Genomic DNA, 22,036 nt, shown 5'->3' with positions numbered 1-22,036 from the left:
GAAAAACATGTCTGAGAGACATCTAGTTCTCTTGTCACAACCTTGAATTGAGCATGTTGCTGTCAATGCTGAGTAACTCTGTGACCTCAGAAAAATGATGCTGGACTAGAGAGATGACTCCATGGGTAAAACCCTTGTCATGTAAGCATCAGGACCTGAGTTTGGACCCTGAGAACCTATACAAATCTGGATGTGGTAGCATGCATCTGTAATTTCAGTGCTCCTATGGTGAGATGGGAGGAATAAAGGTGACTCGCTGGAAACTCATAGGCCTCTTACATTGGCGTACAGTAGCAGACAAGACACTGTTTCAAACTAGGTGGGAAGTGAGGCCGAACACCCAAACTGTCCTCTCATCTCCATGAGAATGCCATGGCACTAAAGACACATGAACACCTACACATACATACACCACACAACAAACAAACAGGGAATGCCTCTCCAATCCTGCATTTAAGACCCATGGGCTACAACTCTTGGTCATTCTGCTAATCTTCCAAGAATTCCCTAAGCACAGCAGCTTTTTTTGCCATAACTCCAATTTTGTCACACAGTATGTGAATTCCTATTTGGGCCAGCTTAGAATTTGTCTGACAGTACTTCTCCCTATGTGCCAGTAAGATGTATACATTGCAGTTGCCTTATTTTACTCCTTTGAAACTAGCTTCCCCTTCACCTCTAACTCCCATTCATCCTCCCTCACAAAAAAAAAACAACCAAAACCCTGAGATTGTCTTGAATCCTCATAATCTACCAACTGTGAGCAATCAAGTCACTATCTTGCCATCAATCATTATCAAATTCCTCAGCAAATTCTCTGAGTTTGATAGATATGTGAATGAGAATTCCAAGAAGAAACTGTCTGCAAAGGCTGATTGACTGATCAGAACATTAATGATGGGGAGAGGCTGGAATGTTGCAGGCCTAAAGCCTAATTACAATTATCTTGGGTTATCTGGCTCTCCTGAGGTATGTGCAGATCATTTGTTTCTGCTGCCTTCTTACACCCACAAAATTTGACTCCAAATGCTAGAGTCCACTTCTCCAGCTGCATCTTCTCTCTACCTGCTCTAATCATTAGTCTCTCCTCCTCTACTTGTCTCTCTAGCGCCTGCAGCCTGCTACACCTCCAGGGCATTTACACAACTCTTGGTCTCTCTGGTTCCTGGACCCTCCTATGCCCTCCTGGGCTGCCTATCACCTGGGCATCTCTACTTATCTCTGACCTGCTACACCCATGCGGGTATCTCTCTACTAAAGACACAGATCTCCAGTCTTTTCCCAAAAGCCTCTCCCAGTTCACATCTTCAGCAGTTTTCTCCTCTACCTGCTTTAACCATGCCTCTCTTCTTCTCCTGCATACGTGTTACCCTGGACTTCCCTGTTTTGTCTACTTTTACTACAAAAGCCACACTGGTGTGCCAGGACACTCCCTTGCCCTACTGGGTCCCTATCACGTAGAAAGGGTCACCTCTCCTGTGTGATTTGGGACATTTCTCTTTGACAAGTCTCTCATTTCACTTGGGGATTGCTCCGGATTGAAATTCTTGTCACCACAACACTTACCCCTCTGCTCCTTTTGTTCTCAGCTCCTTCTTGGATCTTCCTTAGCTCCACCTAGGAGCTTCAGTCCCACAGCTTCCTTAAGCCCTTCTGGGCCTACAACCCTTTCCTTGCCCCTCCCCCTTGGAACTACTAGTTCTATCTCTCCTTACATTATCCTGGGCCTCCAGTTTCTTTACATTCTCTTGGGCCTTATATGACCCTTTCTCTCTTCTTCCTTGAACTCAGAGATTGTATTAAAGTCTCACTGTCTTACTGCAAAGGTTTAGCCTCAGTGTATACATCAATCAGTGGCCAAAGATTGGCACACTCGATTTTTTAATTCTCTCATATGATAACTACTTCTGCCACTGAGCAAATGATCCTCAAATCTCTTATATCTAAACTTGTTCTGCTCTACACTCCTATCTCTAAGAGTTTTTCTACTTTCCAGTAAAAAAAAACTTCTATCTCAGCTGGGCAGTGGTGGTGTATGCCTTTAATCCCAGCATTCAGGAAACAGAGGCAGGTGGATCTCTGTGAGTTCAAGGCCAGCCTGGTGTACAAAGTGAGTTTCAGGACAGCTATGCAGAAAAACACTGTCTTGAAAAATAAAAATCAGAACAAAACAAAAACCCTTGATCTCTACTATTTCTTGGCTTTCTACTCACAAAGAAAACCTCTTAAAACTATGCTGTAAACTATGTCAGGATATTTTAAGTTCATTGGGTATGATTAAAAATATCTGTAACAAGACTGTGATGATCCCCCATGGGAGGCCTCACCCTCTCCAGAGAGTGGATGGGAAAAAGGTGGGGAGAGTGGCAGGATGTGGGGGGAGAGGGAACTGGGATTGGTATGGAAAATAAGATTTTTTTAATTTAAATTTAAAAATCTGCAACAAACTTTATCTTAAAACATAACAAAAGGTTCATAGTTAAAATCTACATATTATTAATCTTAATTTGCTACAACTTACTATTCAACTCTTGTTTAAAAAATAGATCTACTAGAAAATAGATGTTTTTAAATAGCGACCAAATGGCTGACAGTTGTCTTTACTAAAGTTAAAAAAAGAGTACATGCCATGTGACTTCATCACCATCTTGATTAAAATGCCCATGTGGTATAAATCAACCTAAACAACAATTATAAAACTTCTTAGTCTTACTGAGCCCCATGCTTGTCACTGTATCTCTTTTTAAACTAAGGCAACAGCAGGTCTCTGAAGTATTTTGGATTAGGACGGATTTTCATATGATGATCATTTCCTAAGGTTATAAAGGTCTATTCAGATCAACCAAAACTGACTTAGAAATGTATGTCTAACCACTTATGTCTTTTCTAATTGTGTTCAATACAAGGCTTCTGAAAAATCTTAGATTAGGCACAACATATGTTTGATAAATAAGGTTTATAAATTCCTGCAGTCTACTAAGGTTAACAGTAAGTGGCTTAAAGATATATATATATATACTCTTTGTCTTTGTTAACTTTGTTAAGCTTTAGCCATTTGGCTAAACTGAATAATTAAAAAACTGATATCCTGTAATGATGTAGTATATAAAAAAAAGATCATGAAAGTTCCCAGTCTCCTTATGGACTGTATTTATGGTTTAAAGTTTGCTGCATTTATGACTTACAGTTTTATTTTGATGCTAAAATATCTTCAATTAAATCTTCAACTCAAATTGATTAGGCTCATACTTAACAGGGATAAAGCTATAAAATCCTAAACTTATAAAAGCTACTTACTGTAAACTGTTAAAGTGAATGAATAAAGTTAATGCTCAGAACTATGCTATTAGTCATGCTAAGTACAAATGTAATAGGGATATGCTTTATGTAGCCTCATGTATGTGTTTTTAAGGTTAAGTCTAAAGCAAGTAACTAAAAATAAGTATTTTTTAAAATCAGGTATAGTTAATAGACAGTGGTTTTCAAACTCTTCAGAGATCTGCTGAATATGGCATTTAAAATGTTTAATGAGAAAGCTTCCTGTGATAAATAGAAATGTCAGCTCCTAACGGAAACCCTAACGTCTCCAAAGAGGATGATGAAGATGACCACTTGGAGCTATGTTTCCTCACTGCTAATGTTTTGGGGACTTATGCTGAGAAATCCATCTTGCAATATTGCTGGTGATTTTCCCTTGTCTGTTGCTTGCTGACGTACCTTGTAAGCAGGGCTTGCATGTTAACTTAGGTTCCTTTGGTTCTGTTTTTCTGGCCAGAGACCTACTTAGTGTTTGATAAATGCCACTGTCACAAAAAAATAGAAAGTTCCCTGACATATCCATACCCTGCTTCTGGATCATATGGAATAGTACGTGGCTTTTCCAGGAGATAGCTTAAGACCTGATCCCCCATCTCTCCTCAGTTAATGTTCTACTTCCAAGAGAGCAACACAAGGCAAAATGGAGAACTACTTCCCCAAAGCAGCACATTAGCAATAACTACTTGTATATGCAATCTTAATCTCAAGTCTTTAAAGTACTTTCTTTCCTGACTGTCTCTTCTACTTTTGTTAAGGTAATAGCTTAGATGGGGGAACCTCTGCAGGCTCTCATCCTCTATGATGATCTAAAGAAGGGGCTGACTTCTATCATTTTTAAGTTCAAAATAGATACATTTAAAGTAACATTGAGGAAACATTTTCATTAGTAAATGCATCTCCTCTCCCTCAGCTATTTAGTTCACTAAAAGATAAAAAGATAGTATTTCATGTTTACATGTCAAACTTCATATTTTTTATTTTTTATTAAACCTTTCTCATATCTTAAAGAGATAGGGATAAAAATATTCTACCTTCTTTTTACAACTAGGTACACCATTTATAAAGGCTACCTTTACTAAAATGTGGTTATGGATAGAACCAACTTTCTGACTGCTTCCATAGGGGAAATTCATGTCTGCTTCAAGAAACTTAAAACCTGTGGTACCAAGGACGTCATAGCAGTGGTTAAACAATTGCCATTGCTTTAGTAAATGAGGGTGATGTAGTGGCTAAGATGCTATCTATCCAGGCTGTTGAGGGAGAATTGTCACTAACAGTCCTACCTGGATGACAGTCCTGCATGCTATATATCGATGTATGAGACAAGTGTACTGGTATAACCAAGCACATTCCAATTGGATTTAAGACCAGCTCCATGGAAGGGAATTCATATTTCATACTGTAAACCCTGTCAAAGGCAGTAGCGTTGGAGTGCATAGGCCCTAGTGTGGAAGATACTGCTATTGTTTTGTTAAATAGACATTTACTCATGGCCACAGATTATTGCTGCTGTTAACTTTTTATCACGGAAGCTTCTTTTGTAGCAAGAGGTAGTTACTGTAGATTTCTAACTAGTCACAGTGCTGAGTGATATGTAGCCTAATGCTTAGTCCTAAGTGGGAGAAAATAATCATGTATCTGTATCACCCCAGGGAACATCACAGAAGAGGGAACGGAAAAAATGTAGGAATAGGAGGGAAGGATAAACTTCTGTGGAACGCTGTTGTTCTTGCACTGCTGTTTCATCTTTTTTTCCCGGGTTTTTGAGACAGGGTTTCTCTATGACTTTGGAGACTGTCCTGGACTCGCTTTGTAGACCAAGCTGGTCTTGAACTCACAGAGATCCGCCTGCCTCTGCCTCCTGAGTGCTGGGATTAAAGGCATGCGCCACCAACGCCTGATTGGCTGTTCCATCTGTGATTACCTGTGTGAGATCTTTACAGGACTGGGTCCAATAGCATTCCCTTGTGGAACTCACAAGGCAGCTCATGAAAGAGTCACTGGCTACATGAAGCATATTAGACTAGATGCAGTAGGTCCCACCTCACCCCAAGAATATATACGTAGTTAATAGTTGCTATGGGGAGGGTACTTTTCTTTGGTGGTGTAGCTATGTAAATTACCCATGTTCCTGTAGGCACCCCTCATCTATGCTTCTGTAATTAACTCTGACTAAACTCACTGTTTTACCAAATTAGATGAGTGGAATCATGTCTTTCATCTGTTTTTAGTGCTCTAAATGGGGTGAAAGTACATCTGTTCACACATTCCCTAGGAAAATTTAATTCAATGCCACCTCATACTTGCCATCCTGTTCATGGCAGTTAGAATGAGCCATGTTTCTGTGTTGGGGGCTCTGCACTACTAGCCCTCTATGAGAAATAATCTCTGCCCACAACACCCTTTTTGCCTCCATTATGTTACAAACCATGTGGAACTGCCAACATTTCTCTATTCAACTCAGTGCTCTGTTGAGCCTCTAGGATTGTTCACATATGTGTGCAGAAATCCAGTCTCCTCTACACTTCCATACTGCATCATCAGTTCTGTGTTCTGCAAAATATTCACACCTCTTTCTTACCTTGAAACAGTACTCATGGCAGCAGATGTCAAGATGTTCAAGTGTAATCTTTGGACAGTCTCGGATCTCATGGCTGCAGTAAGTACAGACCCCTTCAGTTGCTCTAGGACATAGAAACAAGAACCAGGTACTCAGGCTGGTACCCAGTCTTCTGATATGATGAAGCAGATCTAGTTTGTTGTAGACAGACCTAGGTCTACCAGTGTTCTCAGCTTTGCATTGTGTTCTATGTTGTATAAGTGGGAGCCAAACCTGTTTACTGTATCATTCATGCCAAACTGGTTCTCAAACCTGGAACTATTCTCCCAAACCAGTATGGACAGCCCTCTTCTGCATGCCTGGGACCATGCAGCCCATCCCTTCTCCCAGTTACTATCAAAGCCACCCTATCTTTAATCTGATTGTACAGCCTGCTCAGAACCCATCCTAAATTCCTAGAAGAAACTAACTCTGGATCCGTTGTATCCTCTGTTCTAAGATTCCTTTTATTTCTGGGAATCATCTCTGATCCTCCCCACTTTTTTTCTTCCCCTAACAGGAACTACTGAAAGAGGCTTTTTCCTCTGATCCTACAAGCTAAAATTAGGAGTTCTGTCTTCCAGAGATATAGACCTGATTCCAACAGAAGCCAGGGTGTCACTAGCAACCAGGACCTAGCACTGCCATGGACATTGATGGTTTGGCCTCCGTGGTGGTTTCAATGAAAATGGCTAATGTAGGTCCATAGGGAATGGCATTATAAGAAGTGTGGCCTTGTTGGAGTGGGTGTGGCCTTGTTGGAGAAGGAGTGTCACCAGAGGTGGGCTTTGAGGTCTCAGATGCTCAAGTTGTCTTTGGAGAGAATCCCTGTCCTTTAACCAAATTCAGTGATTAATTGATAATGATAGATTCTGGATTTAGTATTGGAACAATGGAGAGCAAGAGTACTCGATCTGTCATACTACTGGAAATTGATATATATCACTTGCTCTTATATAACTGAAAAATTTCAGGTATCTCACCCATTTGCTATCTGTGATTTATATGTGGTTTGAGTGTGTCCCCCAAGGATTCATATGTTAGAAGCTTTGTCTTCAGTGTAGCAATATGACATATGGTAAGATTTTAAGAGTCGGGGCCTACTTACACCTCAGAGGAGAGCTCATCCCTATACTCAGGAAAGATATCCCCATCCTTCACCATAGGCATGCACCTCATCTGGAAAGCACACTAGAGCTGACCCTGTGGTCAGGGACACAGGTGAGTCAACCCTGACCTTGCCCCTCTTGTCTGCTATGTGGTGGCATGGGTGAGAAAAAGATGCCCTCCCCCCCCCTACGCCTTGATACCTGTGACAGGGGAGAGAGTTGGCTTTGGGTTCATGGGAGTGGAAGAACAAGCCCTACTGTAGATCAGCTACAACACATAGGAGAGTGAGCTCTGCACTCTGTCTGGGCAGCATACTTGAGCTGACTGTTGTCAGGATTGTAGGTGAACCAGCACTCACAGTATGAGAATAGAAGAGTGGATTTCCCGCCCCCACGGTATTCCCCCTACAGCAATTGGGAGAAAGGGCCCTGTACCTTGCCTAGGCAAAACAGTAGAGCTGGCCCTGGTAATATGAATGAGGGGGACCTGAATTTCAGGGCCTGACAGCACAAGAACTCCTTGCTGTAGGCTGCATTGGGTGAGCTAGCTGGGGCAGTGCTGCAGAGCTCATCTGGGTAGTGATGATGAGGGAAAGCTAGTGGGCTGACCAATCCAGCTGCCATCCAGACCCAGAATCAGAGCTGTGTGTAGACCCACCCCAACATCCACTGAATTCATGAACTGGTGGAGCATGTGAAGGGGACAAACATACAGATTCCAAATTGCAGAATCCCCACAACACAGTACAACAGATGTCCAAGAGGACCCCCAGTGAGAGCCCATTACAGGTGGTATAGAAGAAACTAGAGACCTCAAATGAGACCAATGATTCATGGCAATGAATACTTGCACATAAAGATTTTATGTGACTCACCAGGGCCACACTATAGCTTCCACAAGATTCTTCTTTTCTTTTTGTTTATTGCTGTTTTGTCTTGTTTCTTCATTTTGTTTGGTTTTTGGTTTTTATTTTAAATTTGGTTTTGTTTTGGGGGGAGAGGTTGCAAGGGCAGAGGGAGGATGTGAGGGGACAGGGAGATAGGTGGGATCAAAACGCATGATATAAAATCCACAAAAATTTAAAAAATTAAATTAAAGAGGAGGAGGTAAGTAGTTCATTGTAGATACTTCCTTGGGAGAGAACAATTTAGTTCTTATAGAGTCAATTTAGTTCCTGTGACACTGCACTGTAATAAAAGAAGCCTGGCATTCCTTTTTTCCACTCTTACGTGTCTTCTAGTCTATGTGATACCATCTGCTATGATATTCCTAACCACAGTCAAATAGATATTAGGTTCATGCGCTTCATTTCAAAGACTGTGAACTAAATAAACTTTTTGTCTTTATAAAGTGTGCATTTGGATATTTTCTTAGTTTGTATGTTTGTTTTTGAGAAAGGGTCTCACTGTATAGCCCTAAGTGCCCTGAAAATTGCTATGTAGACCGAACTGGTCTCAAATTTGCAGATATTCCCCTATTTTTGCCTCCTGAATGCTAGGAGTAAAGGCATGTGCCCATGCCCAGCCGTGGGTATTTTGTTAAAGCAGCATGTAACAGACTATGAAGTCATCTGATGATTGAGTTACCAAGTGATCTGTGATTGTTCACGATTCAGTTATCTGGATTTTTCTTCAGATATAATGGAGGGAACATCTGTAACCTTGTCTGTTTACAAATCCCTGTACTTGTGTGTGTGGAGGAAGAGGAGCACACTAGTAGAATTTGTTCATCTTAACTTTCTCCCCAGTCTAGCTGTGGCTTGTGAGTGTAATACACCATAAGATAGATCTGATAATAAATGAGAACATTTGGCAGAGGTAATATGATCCATAACCTGTTAGAGGTCAAGCCCCAGGATTCATTTTTTGCTTGGCCAGTAACTTCCTATGACTTCTTCCTCTCCTAACCCCACCACACATTATAGATTCACTCTCTAATGCAGATTCTTTTCTTTCCTGTTCTAAGAATTTAAAAGTAGCCCTTTGTTCTTAAGACCATCCTATGATTGTTGTTACCCAGTAACTACTTTCAGGACTGCTTAATGAGGTGTCCTATGCTCATTCAGTTCCACAGCTCCAGGCCACTGTACATCCTTAGTTCTGTCTTCTTAATGATAAAACACATTTTCCCTACACAATCTCTTGTGCAGTTTTGTTTTCTTTTGGCATCTAGCCAAATGTGCAACTTAATCAAATGAATCATTGGGTGCTATTCTGATGAGCTATCCTGCTGTCAAGAGCCTCATTGGGCTTTCTTTCAGACACCGAAATTTCCTTCCTCAGAAGCCTTTTGTGTCTATGCTACATCTGGGTTTACAGGCTTCAATTGATGCAAATGTGACATCCTAATCAGGATGTAGCATAGACACAGTGGGACTGATCTGAAAACAGATCAAACACTTCAAAGCAGAGAAAATGAGGGGATCTTCCTTAGCACTCTGTTCTCTCACCTAGGTAACTGGAAGACCTGTCAAGAAAGCAGACATACCTCTCGGAGGGTGGTATGCCTTCATGTGCGGGGTTCTTCTCCAATGAGTCCTCAGTGTTGCTGGTACTGCAGGAAGTGTAATGGAGAAAAGAGCACAACATGAGTCAGTGGGACCCTCAGTTCCTTTGACCAGTGGGAAAAAAAGACAGAGTTTTACTCCTTGTGGGTATGTATGGGTTACTACGGAAAGTTTCGGAAGCCCATACTCTGAAGAAATCAGAAACTAGTTGTGCCGGCTAATTTTGTCAAGGTGACACATGTTAGAATCATTTGAGAAATGGGAACTTCAGTTGAGAAAATGCATCCATAGATCAGTCTGTAAGAAAACCTGTAGGGCATTTTCTTAATGTGGGTGGTGCCATCCCTGGGCTGGTGGTTCTGGGTGCTCTAAGAAAGCAGATTGAGTCGGGCATTGGTGGCACACGCCTTTAATCCCAGCACTTGGGAGGCAGAGGCAGGCGGATCTCTGTGAGTTTGAGACCAGCCTGGTCTACAGAGCGAGTTCCAAGACAGCCTCCAAAACAATACAGAGAAACCCTGTCTCAAAAAAAAAAGAAAGAAAGAAAGCAGGCTGAGCAAGTTATGAGGAGCAAGCCAATAAGCAGCACCCTTCCATGACCTCTACATCAGTTCCTGCCTCTAGGTTCCTGCCCTGTTTAAGTTCCTGTTCTGACTTCCTTCAGTGGTAAAGAGTGATATGGAAGTGTGGGTGAAATAAACCCTTTACTCCCCAAATTCATTGTTTAATCATAGCAACAGTAACCCTAACTAGGGCAGAAATTGATACCAGGATAGTTGGGTATTGCTGTGACAGACTTGACCATGTTTTGGGGAAGAATGTGGAATGACTTTGGAACTCTGGGTTAGAAAAGTTACTCACTGTTCAAAGTTTGGTGAGCTGTTCTGTGGGAACTTGGAAATTAAAAATGCTGACAGCAATGCAGATGATGGAGGCCTGGCTTGTGAAGTTTGAAAGAGAGTCCCTCAATGATTCTTATAAGGGCTTTTGCATATTCTGAGTTAAGAATCTGTGGTTCTGGTTAGCTGGGGCTGAAATATTATCTGTGATTAACAAAAGACTACAACCATTAAAGTGAAACTGGTTTTGCTGAGATTCTCAATGTTGGTCAGAAATCAGCTCTGATTAAGAGACCAGTGTCATCGAGGTGAAATCTTATGGGACATGTTTGCTAAGAGTCAGCACACAGAAGTTGTGTTCCAGAGGCAGTATAAGAGTAACCAGGTGGTACTGGATTTGAAGGCATGAAGGTGTGGGTCATGGGGAACTGTGTGGCAGGGCTGCAGTCCCTGAAGAGAGCTCAGGAAAGTTTACTGGTGAAATTACAGCCCAGTATTTTGGAGATGCAAGTACCATGGGATGACCACCAAGAATAACATCAGCAGTAGAATGGAGCTAGCCGAAGCCTAGAGAAGACAAGCTGTGTGCACTGCAGAGGGCAGAGCTGGAGAAGTGACCCAAGCCCTTTGGAAGAGCCCAGAAGATGGTGAGTGGATTCCAGACATTGGATAGTGAGTTAACAGTTGGAGTTTGGTTTTACTTTGATTTCATTGTGACTGTGCCTTGGTTCCTCCCTATTGAAGTAAAAAACAATTATTTTTTAGGCACCCACAATTGAAACATTGATTTTTTTTAAAAAAACTGGGCTTTTAAAGGGACTGAATTTTTAAAGACTCTAGGACTTGTAAATTATAGAATCTTTATAATGTAATATAGATGCCAACATGTGATCTTGAGGATGAATAACAAAGTAAAACTTATGGCTTAATAGTGATGTGCTTGTGTGTCAAGCTGACAAAGGGTCATTTGTGTTGGCTAGTTTTATATCAACTTGACACAAGCTGGAGTATGGGTGGGTGGTACATCACTGAAAAGACATGAAACTACCTTCCTGCATGGCATCAGAAAGCGAACAGACAAGGGGATCAGTGAAATGGTGTCTGTATATGAAGCCACCTATCATGAAAGAACATGGGGGCTAAAGATGATTTTCTATCCACCTCACTATACAGAAAACCTGGAGACCCACAAATCATGCATTAGTAGGCATCTGCAGTATGCCTTCATTCACTGGCTGATTACCCAGCAGCTATTTTCTACTGAGTTCTGAATGAAGAAATGGGATGCAGGAATGAAGTCAGCATAGGGCCTGGCACAAATTAGCTGAAACTTGTTCTTACCTGCCATAGTGTGAAAACACTGGCTTTCCAGAAGGCACTTCACTAACATTCATGTATTCCTTCACGAAGAGAATCCCTTTGCTGTAGAAGGAGCACAGCAGAATAGGATGTATACTAGAAGATTCCAGGGGGCTGGGCCTGGCCCACAGAGGAGGGTCAGTGCCCCCTGCCCAGTTTGATGGAAATGCAGAAGCTCATGTGCAGGCCTAGGGTAGAGAGGTGGTGGGCTCCACAAGGCAGGCTATTGATGCCATTGTACACATGGGGTCAAATCTTTGCTCCTTGGTTTATTCTGTGTTTGGTCTGAGATGTAAAAGATGTAAAAGGTGGCTTCCTGAAATCAATGGTAGAATGCTCTCTTCCATGGAAGCCTCAAGCCCCCAACCCCCTCTCCCAGACTTCTGTGCTTCAGCCCCTCTGCTTTCCTTTTCCTCTTCTGTGGCTGAGTCTTTCCCCCACCCCATTCTACCGATATCAGAATATTATGTGGCTCTTTCTGCTCAGCACCTTACCTGTAGCATTTACTTCCTACTTCATATTCCCTTATCAATCATGTTTCAGGGCCCTGCAAGCCACTTTACTATATGCTTTTGGAAAGCCTCTGTAAGCTTTGGAAACTTGATACTCTGCTGGCTCAGTGTAATCCCATTGTTGACCCTCAGTTCCATGCTCCAGTCCCCTGGCCTGTTATCAGCACAGAACTTTTTTGGCATCTCAATACATACCTCTCACTCAGCAGACTCCCTAGAATGGCACCCATTCTTGTAAGCTAAAAAGTATTCAATAGTACAGCTGAAGGAATAGATATGAGAAAGACAGAGAGACAGAGACAGAGAGAGAGAATGGCTTGGCCTCCATGACTTTCATGGCTTTTCCCAGGCATGTCCCCAGAGATGCGAACAAGGACCTACAGATGGCAAAGCCCTATATGTTCCACTTTCTCTTCTTGTTGAGATGAGGAGTAGAAAAGCATGCTACAGAATCATGTCCAATCCTACCAATAGGCTTGGGGAAGGTAAGATTTGTACCTGAGGAACTAAGAACTATACTATATCTGTCCATTTGCTACTAGGATGCTAGGAGTCTGAAGAGACATCATAGACAAAGCAACACAGAACAAAAGGGGCATCCTTTACTTGCAAGGAGGTTATAGGTAACCTCCATACCCAAGAACATTGCAACTTGATAGATGCCCCTTCTTACATAGTTGAGCTGGAGTGCAGCTCACTTGAGGTGGCTGGAATATGCAAGTGAGTCTGTTCAGAGGTGACAGAAACATTAACAATAACCGTGTAACTTGAAGGGCTTTTCAGCCTGAAAGAAAAGGAGAAGAGTGAGCATGTCTCTACTTTCTGAGTTAAATAGTACTTCATTTACTAAAAAAACATGCCAGTGTTTTTGGAACAGTAACTGCAAATCTTAATTATTGCTCTTGAATTTTTCTCAGAGATCAGTGAATGGAGTCTCAATCTCTCTCTCTCTCTCTCTCTCTCTCTCTCTCTCTCTCTCTCTCTCTCTCATATCTATATATCTATAAATAAATCCAAGTATGATGGGAAGAGATATGGCCCACTTCAAAATGACTCAGGGGTGAAACTTTCACCTTTCAATTTTTACTCTGATTTATGGACTGCAGCCTAGGGCCTTGGTGTTGATAACTTATCCATCAGGTTACTGGGAATATGGCAGCCAGGAGGGAGTAGCTGGGGAAAACTGTAGTTTGCTAGTTTGGAAACCAGACAAGGCAATCTTTTTGTAGGATTAACAACTCCCTTACCCCATATCAGACTCCCTGGAGAACTGCAGGTCATGGGAAGAGAGTTGGACTCAGGCATTAATGAGAATGTAGGTCAGATGTACCTCATTCTGTAAGACACCAGTCACCTTGGCTGCAATGGCCCTGGTCCTAGATGTCAACCTCCTAGGCAGCTCACAAGGTCTTTCTTTGCTCAGCCCTTACTGACTCAGTATGAATATCCCTGATTAATAGTACAGGCTCTAGACTCTTGACTGTGTGCATTCTAATTCATGTTAGGACCTTTCATATGAAAACAGTGAGATCCAGCTGTGACAAGAGACCCTGTCTCAAAAAATAAAGTGGAGAGGCTTGGGAGGATAAAGGTATTTGTCACACAAATGTGAGAACTGAATACATATAGAAATCTAGGCAATATGGGAGCCAGCTATAATCCCAGCATGGAGAAGTGGAAATAGGGTATTCCTGGGGCAAGGTGGCTAGCTATACTAGCAGGAATTGGCAAGCTCCGGGGTCATCAAGAGACTCTGCCTCGATAAAGAAAGAATTAGCAAAGATATCTGATGCCAATTTAGACCCATGTTTGTATGTGCACCTGTACCCACTATGTATCTACACATGCAAACACTTGCACACCACACACACACGATGGCAGGGGTAAAGAGACAAAGTAGAAAAAATCAAGGAGACTCCCCAATACCTGCAATGTAAACACTAAGAGGTCTCCAAAGTTCTTCATCCCCAGTGATAAGGAAAAATTCCTTTTCCTTCCCAATGATTTCCTTTCCCTAACCTACAAAAGCCCACCTCCTGTGCCCTGTTCACCTTACTCTATCCCTGTCAACCACAGGACCCATCTTTCAGACCTCTTTCCTTTGTGTCGGTTGCTTTTTTCCAGCTGCTACAGACCTTCCCTGTTAACAACACTTTTCCTGAGTCACTCTCTGTCACAGCACAAGGTTTTCTTCCTTGGCTTATTACAAACAGCAAAAAAGTATGCACATCCTGGTGTGCAGTGCAGGCTGTGGGATCTGACTCTATCCTAATTCCTGTTAAGACTTTCAGAACTGAGAGACGTGAAAAGGCAAAGGTCAAAATCAAGTCAGAGGGCAGAATAATAGGCAGGAAGCCCGAGAAATAAAGGAATACTGAAGATAATAAGCACGTGCTGCCTGGATCATCAGCCTCTCCTACACAGCCTGCTAAGGCAGTAGCCAGGGGCAGCTTCCAAGGGACCCACGATGGATGGATGTGGAGTTCACAAAGTTCCATCACAGAAATGGAAATGAAAAGGGACATTGTAGGAATAGGGAGAATGCCATCAAGTCATGCCATTTTCTCCTGCCCTCTATGTCATGTAACAGCCCTTAAGCTCACATAGTAAGTGATAATTGACAGAGTAGTCCAGGATGGAGAACAGTCATACAAGACTTTGGAAAATTAAGAGTTTTTTTTTCCAAAGTGAAAAAATATTGTATAAGCAACCTTGGTGTGGCCAGGCTCTGCTCTTCTGGCTTCAGAAAACTTCCACGCTGGGAGGCCTGAATTGCTCACAGAAAGTGAAGGTGAAAACATTGTTTACTTTCTATTGTGCTCTGCCTTGGTCTTTGAGCCTCTCATAGAATACCTCTGACACTTGTTTCCTCGAACTCCTGCTGTCAGCCTATTTCAAGCACTACACACTCCTAGGTCAGCACTACAGAGGTGATTTATTGCCTTACTTGTCCTTCTCTGGCTATCCCAGTGGTGCAGCAGTACTCAAATACCTTGCAGCCTTTAATTATGGTAATAAGCCTCATTCACACCAGGCTCTACCTTTCTGAAGCCTTACAACCCAATGGATGCAAAAATACCCCATATCCTTAACTCCAACCCCACATATTCAGGCTTCAACTGGATGCTGGACAACATGGTGCTCTATTGTAGTCTTGTTCTAAGAGATATGATGCTATGACTCCAAGAGGAGATCTGCACTTTAAGTCCTTGTTTGGTCTGCTTCCTGCTGCTTTGTAGCCAATCATGCCTGCAAAAGGAAACAGGCCTGTACATGGATTCGGCCTGTGTTGTGGCCCCTGACATCTGGGTCAGGGCAGCAGGCTGCCAGTGCAGGCCCTTACTTGTTGGTACTATCATCCAGTTTGATTTGCTGCTCAGGTCCGCTGGGGCTGCTCTCTGGCTCTGGGGTACTGGGATCTGCAAGTTGTTGATTCGCCACAGCTCCGTGTTCTTGGCCTCCTTGAGGGGCCTCGGGTGTCTCCTGCCAGGACTCGATGATCTTGGGGGCTGCATTGTTCTCATCACTAGCAGCTGGAGTACTGAGAAAGAATGAATAGTGTATATATTATGCTGAGAGGAGCAGAGACCTGACCTTTGCTGGGTCTCTGGGGTCTGGATGTCACTTCCCCAGAGCATTGGGGAAACAATCTCAAGAGCCAAGCAGCCACCTAACTCTTAGAAAGCAGGCAGTCTCAACGTGGCAATCACAGCCACCTTGGTTTGATTCCATGACTTCAATCTTTACTAATTCTTCCATTTATCCAAGCATTTCCTTCTTGGTACCACAAACAAATCATCTTCCTTCCCCAAGCCCTTCTGTATTTTCCTTCAGATTTCTGGCCTACATGGTTTTGCTTCTGATTTTTCCCATTGTGATGGTTAATCTTGACCACCAACTTGATGGGGTTTAAAATTATGTAGAAGACATACCTCTGGGCATATATATGGGAGTGTATCCACAGAGACTGAATTGAGGAAAGAAGATTCTCCTTGAATTGGGGTGGCAACATGAGTTGGGACTCTGAGCTGAATAAAAAATGAAAGGGGAGGAACAGAACTGAAGAGCATTTGGCTCTGACACATGCCTTCCCTACCATGGTGGACTTCTTCCCTCAAGCTGTGAGTTGGGTGTTCTGTCACAGCAAGGAGAAAAGTAATTAATGTAACTTTTTCCCATTCCATGTCCTTGCTTAGGATTTTAGGAGAGAAGACACTCATTATTACCTCTGTTTTTCTCATTTCGAGTTAAAAAAGAAAGCATAAATGGAGGTAAATGTATACTGATGAAGGTTTGGTGCCTACAAGTTTGGAACCAAAACGAAGCCTCCATTCACATCCCTGAACCACATGGATTTACCCAGGTAAGTGATAGCAACAGCTATTCAGACAACTGGCACAGAGATTTTGTGGAAAAAAGCAGAGATTTGTTCTTGCCCATGCCCTTCACTGGTTACCTATAAGCTGACAAGTCTCAGTACTCTAGACAGAGATCATATCTTTATACAACTTCAGCTTACTGGGCTGGCTTGTCACCTGGATCCCCTACAAAGTCAATATGGCCCAATGACCTTAACATTACACCTGTACAGCAATTCCTCTAACTTCCTCATTCTCAGCTAGCTCCTTCAAGTGTCCACCCTGTCACTCCAAACAGAAATCTGGGAGCATCTTTGGGTACCACCTTTCCATCACTATCACATTTAATTAAAGTCATCTCACCCTCAATCTGAGCCACAACCTCTGCACATGTCTCCTGCCTTGTGTGCTGTGCATCTCCCTGGCCTGACATTCCTACAACTCATCTTCTCAGGGCTGTGTCCTACATGAAAACCATGTTGGTTGGTCCTTTTGGTCCTCAGGAGCAAGTGTTGGCCAGCCCCCTCTAAGTCTTCCCTGGAAGGTCACCAATTCGCTTTCATTCCCTATAGTCACCCTGACTCTCCATTCACCAGATACCCTACTCTTTGCCAGGCCTCTGGTTTCCTGAACCTGGAATGTCTTCTCTAGTGCATTAGGGGGAAATTCTCCTCAGCCTTCAAACCCAGCTCCAATCTCACTGTTCCTACAGAGAAAGCCACACTACTATTGCCTATCCATCACCAAAGAAAAGGAAAACACAACCAATCACTTTGTCCTGCATCTGTAGCTGCACTTTTTAAAACTTACTTTAAAAAGTTTTGTTTATCTCTTCATTGTACTTGGTACTGTGTTACATAAACACAATTTTAAACATTTTGTTTACTGAGCACATTTCCCCCAGACACCTTACCTCCCATTTCACACACCCCTCCAACTAATTCCCTTTGTTCCCCTAGACAGTTTCATTTTTATTTGATGTCATTGATTTTATGTGCCTTTTTAAAAAAATCTATGAACAATAAAAGAGAGAAAACATGATTGTCTTTCTGGGACTGACTTAATATGATGATCTCCAGTTACATCCATTTTCCTGCAAGTGACATAACTTTTTATGGCTAAAAAGAATTCCATTGTGCACAGAGACCACATTTTCTTTATCTGCTTGTCTGTTATGAATAGTAGGTTGTATGTTTTATAGCCCTAAGTGCACAGACATGAAGCACTGAAGGAAACCACGCGATGTGATGGTAACTACAAAGTTGTTTAATCAATGTCCTTGTTCAGTTGTACCTTTTCCTGTCTCCCTTGTTAGAAAGAGTTTTGACTCTCTTTATCACTTCTGTCTTCTGTGAGGAATCCTTTGCTTTGCTCCTCATGACAGTCCAATACTTTTTTTTGTACCGTAGAAATCACAAAGCAGCACAAGCACTCTGCATGTACTGATCTGTGTGCATGCCCAGAGATTTGTGGAACAACTCTTTCTCTTGCTTCCTCGTCCTGTCTATGTTTCACTATGGTACCCCTTTTCATTCTATTTCTGCCTCCATCGCAGTCTGGCTAACTCATACTCTCTGTCATACCATTCTACCTCATGCACTGGGAAATAGCCAGGCTTCTTGCATTGATTACAGCCCTGTCGCATTTTCTTAAATCCCAGGAAGCTGTCAACATTGCCTGAGGACTAGGCTATCAATATCTTGAGCACATTCAGAGAAGAACCCAGGCAGTGGCTGTGCCGATGTGCTACACAATGGCCTGGAGTGAGAGAAGCAACCCCTACCTATATTGCGGCCCTCACAGAAACCTTGAACACAGGTATCAGAAGGCCAATGTAAGACCTTACCTGCTAGCACAGGCTTCAAATTCAGTGAGCTGATTGGGTGCACTGGGGCTGCTCTTGAGCTCTGGGGTGCTGGGATCTGCAGAACTTTCAGTGGCCATGGCTGCGTTTTCCTGGCCTCCGTCTGTAGCACCAGCTGTCTCCTGACAGGCCTCAATGGTCTTGGTGGTCACATTCACCTCACGATCAGCTGAGGAGCTGAGGAAGAACAAGTGTCATTCATATAGAAGGAGGCCCAACGGACTGTCCCACTGAACTCTTGATTGTTTATCTCCCATGGGCACAGGATGGGGACACTCACATCTAAAGAGAGGAGCCACTGAAAAGGGATGCCACCATGTGTCACAAACACAGTAATATTTCATGTAATGTTTTACACCTGAAGCCAACAAGGAGGGAGTATCTTCCTCAGTTTTCCTGCATTGGACTCACCACTATGCCTGCACTATACTCTCAATGGTGGAAGCCACAGGAAAGACAGTAGATACTAGATTCCCACTTCTCGTACATCCCCTCCCATCACCATTCCTGTCTCCAAAGACAACGAAAGGCCAGATTGCTAAGACTGTAACCCTAGCATTCCAGCATTCCTTCCTTCGTCACTCCAAATTCAAGTTTCCTACAAGATAGGAAAAAGCACAACTATCATCCCATAAATGGATGTTAAACCCATAGCAGGCAGGCTCTAAACCAGTCTAACAAAGAGAATGACTGGTAGTCATGGTTAGTTTAACACTTCAGCCTCAGGTAAGGAGAAGCTAAAACTCTTCTGCAGTGAAAAGAAACCAATTGTCACCTCCAGCTGTACCAGGAAGGCATAGTGCTCTGTAGAAACAGAGGGTTGTTCTGGCCAAATCCTTGAGCAGATAAAAGATTATGCAGAGAGCAGTTTGGAGGCTAGGGCAATATAGGTACATCCTAAGCCTTGGAGCAGTGCCACTGCAACTTCAGGAGTTGAAAAAGAAATACAAGTCAAACACTCACAGGATGCCTTTCTGTGCAATAGAACATTCTGGAGGGGGTCTTAGTTTCCTGTCACTCTGCAGAGTGGATAGAGAGAAAATAGCACCGAAGGAGGTCAATGGATGTGAAATTTGCTGTCTTCGATGAAGCCTGCACAGAATCTGGTAGCTAAGATGGCCACTGCCAACTCCTGACCTAAGTACACACAGAAGACAACACCACTTTCTACATATGCACAATGTTACCAACCACTTCACAACAGTTGCTAGCAGTGAGAACATGCCAAAAAGTCACCCTCTCATATAGGATACTAACTAGAAAAAAAACTCAGTCTAGAGGGGAAAAGGCAAGACTGTTATTAAGTGACTGAATAAATGAATAAAGAAAACTGGCAGTGGGAAACAGAGGATAGCTTTCTGAGTATCCTTGAATACTTTCAAGTCAAAGAAATGTTTCTCTATAACTACTTATAGTATTTTGTGCCCTCCCCAAAGGTCCCACGTGCTTTACATATGTAAACTCATTTAGCTCTCTTTAAACTCAAGTTATTTCCATTATTGTTCATATAAGAGCTGAAAGACGCGCCAAAGGTCCCATTGAGATACCTTGGGCTTAAATCCAAGCTTCAGAATCCAAGCTCTTAGCTCACCATGCACAATCAAACCCCTACAACTTTTGACAGTTAAATGAACTCTGTGACCGGGGCAAAACTTTGCCCCGTGTCTGGTACAGATCTCATGTCCCTCAATCAGTCTGTTTATCAAATGAACAGGTAATTGAGAATCCACACAGCAAAGTTCCAGCCCAAACGAGGGGGAGGTGAGTCATGGGTGGAGGGCTGAGTGGACCTTGAGGTCCAGGCGGTACTGCAGTAGCCACTGCAGACTGCCCAGGTGAGGCCATCCACAGGTTGACCACCGTAGCCAGATGTCCTCCTGAAATTGGTAGGGTGGGGTGGGGGATGGGCAACAGAGATGCACAACTATGATCATTTGTTATCCTCCATCGCCATCTTATGGCTGCTGCGGAAACTGCCTCAGAAGCCCCGTTGACGTCACTCTCCCGGGCAGCCATTTCGCCTTTAGCACTGTCTCATTTCCCAGCCGGTAATGCAGCCTGAGCTCTGGGCTGTAGGAAATGGCTGCGCGAGTAAGTGTATTCATACTCAAACGCTGGCCTAGACACCGACGCCCAGAGCGTCATACGCATGCGCAAAGCAGCAGGCACTGCACCAAATTGTAGACCTGCGCAACTAAAGTATACTGCAGTCTAGCTGGATTAGGCACAGGCGCATGCGTCCTGTATCCGCAGTGCCTGTCTGCAGCAGTGTGATTGAACCTATGGTTTCACATCATCAGTGTGTACCCGAAATGATGGTGTTAGAGGAGAGCTTGTCAATCTTAAAACTATGAACATTTTTGACTGGATAAAGCTGCTGTATGTGTTGAGAAGAATAAGGCACTATTTTCACTTGTGCTATAGATCGCTTAGCAGCATTTATAATTCCAATCCTTTAGAAGCCACCCTTGGTTGTGGTATCCAAAAATATCTGATTATTACGAGATGCCACAGGAGAGTAGGGGGGTGGGCAGGGCAAACCCCTGATTAATAACTACTACCCTTAAGATTGGTTCCCATTGTATATTGGAGAAGAGAGGACAATGGAGATCTTAAGAAAAATGCTGGAGACATATGCTCAGGAAATTAAACAAAAATCTCAAGAAGTGTTTCGTTATTAATACTGCCCCAGACAGGGGCTGGAAAGATGGTTCAGCAGATAAGAGCATTGTCTACTCTTTCCAGAGGGCCTGAGTTCAATTCCCAGCATTCACATGCAACTCAAAACCATCTGTAACTCCAGTCTCCGGGGATTTATCATCCTCTTCTGACCTCCACTGATACTGCATGCAGGTGGTGTGCAAATATACATGTAGGCAAAACACTCATACACATACAAATTTTAAATGAAAAAAACCCAAGAGATTCTTAAGCACAGCCATTTTTATCAAATCCTGTCATTAGGAATATTTGCATTGATTTTTCAAACTGGTAAACATCAAAGGAATGTACCTCTTGGAACCTGGGCTTTACAATTGGCCAGATTTAGAATGTATTCCTAGTTCTCTCATCACATGAGTGGACACAAGTTTCCTTCTCTGTCAAATTGTACAGTCAGAAATCTTTCTTGCTTTGGGGAATGTTAACACCAGATTAACGTACCAGCTGGTCCTGACATTAGGCTCCAAACAAATTGTATCAACTAGTTTGCTGAAATTTCTCTTAAGGTTTCTATAAACCTATTTATTAGGACTCAGCTATGTCACAGGTATGGTTTTGGATAAGTCACTTAACTTTTCTGTTTGCTTCCCCATTTACCTATATCACAGTTATTGGGACAACTTTAAAGCACATAAAGACAACATACTGTAACTATTATCAGCTAATATTTTCACTGAGTGCTAATTGTTAGTGTAATTTAAGATAATAAATGGTGCATAACAAGGCCTGATAGAGAGGCATTGTCCACACCACCTCCCAACATATGATTAAAGTAAAAAGGCAATTGTAGTTGTAATATGTACATCCAAACACCCATTCACTTTAAGCCCATAAACCACAACAGTCTCTT

General features: G+C 42.7%; 1 protein-coding gene across 6 annotated transcripts in view; it reads right to left on the bottom strand.

Annotated features, from left to right (window-relative positions):
* The window catches only part of Znf185 (zinc finger protein 185 with LIM domain), a 51,447-nt gene that overhangs the window by 3,893 nt on the left and 25,518 nt on the right, over positions 1-22,036 (bottom strand). For 3 of the 6 annotated variants that reach the window (XM_040744740.1, XM_021223863.2, XM_040744739.1), the window contains exons 15-20: positions 18,448-18,642; positions 16,176-16,271; positions 15,587-15,784; positions 11,714-11,794; positions 9,515-9,580; positions 5,900-6,002 (exon numbers count right to left, since the gene is read on the bottom strand). In XM_040744740.1, coding sequence (XP_040600674.1) covers positions 5,900-6,002; positions 9,515-9,580; positions 11,714-11,794; positions 15,587-15,784; positions 16,176-16,271; positions 18,448-18,642 — 739 coding nt within the window. Of the gene's footprint in view, positions 1-5,899; positions 6,003-9,514; positions 9,581-11,713; positions 11,795-12,916; positions 13,028-15,586; positions 15,785-16,175; positions 16,272-18,447; positions 18,643-22,036 lie in introns of all 6 variants that reach the window. The other 3 variants (XM_040744743.1, XM_040744741.1, XM_040744742.1) reach the window with 3 other exon arrangements.

Source organism: Mesocricetus auratus, unplaced genomic scaffold (assembly GCF_017639785.1).
Source record: "Mesocricetus auratus isolate SY011 unplaced genomic scaffold, BCM_Maur_2.0 Super-Scaffold_100003, whole genome shotgun sequence".
In the NCBI taxonomy this organism is placed as follows: domain Eukaryota; kingdom Metazoa; phylum Chordata; class Mammalia; order Rodentia; family Cricetidae; genus Mesocricetus; species Mesocricetus auratus.
This window is presented reverse-complemented; position numbering and strand designations above follow the sequence as displayed.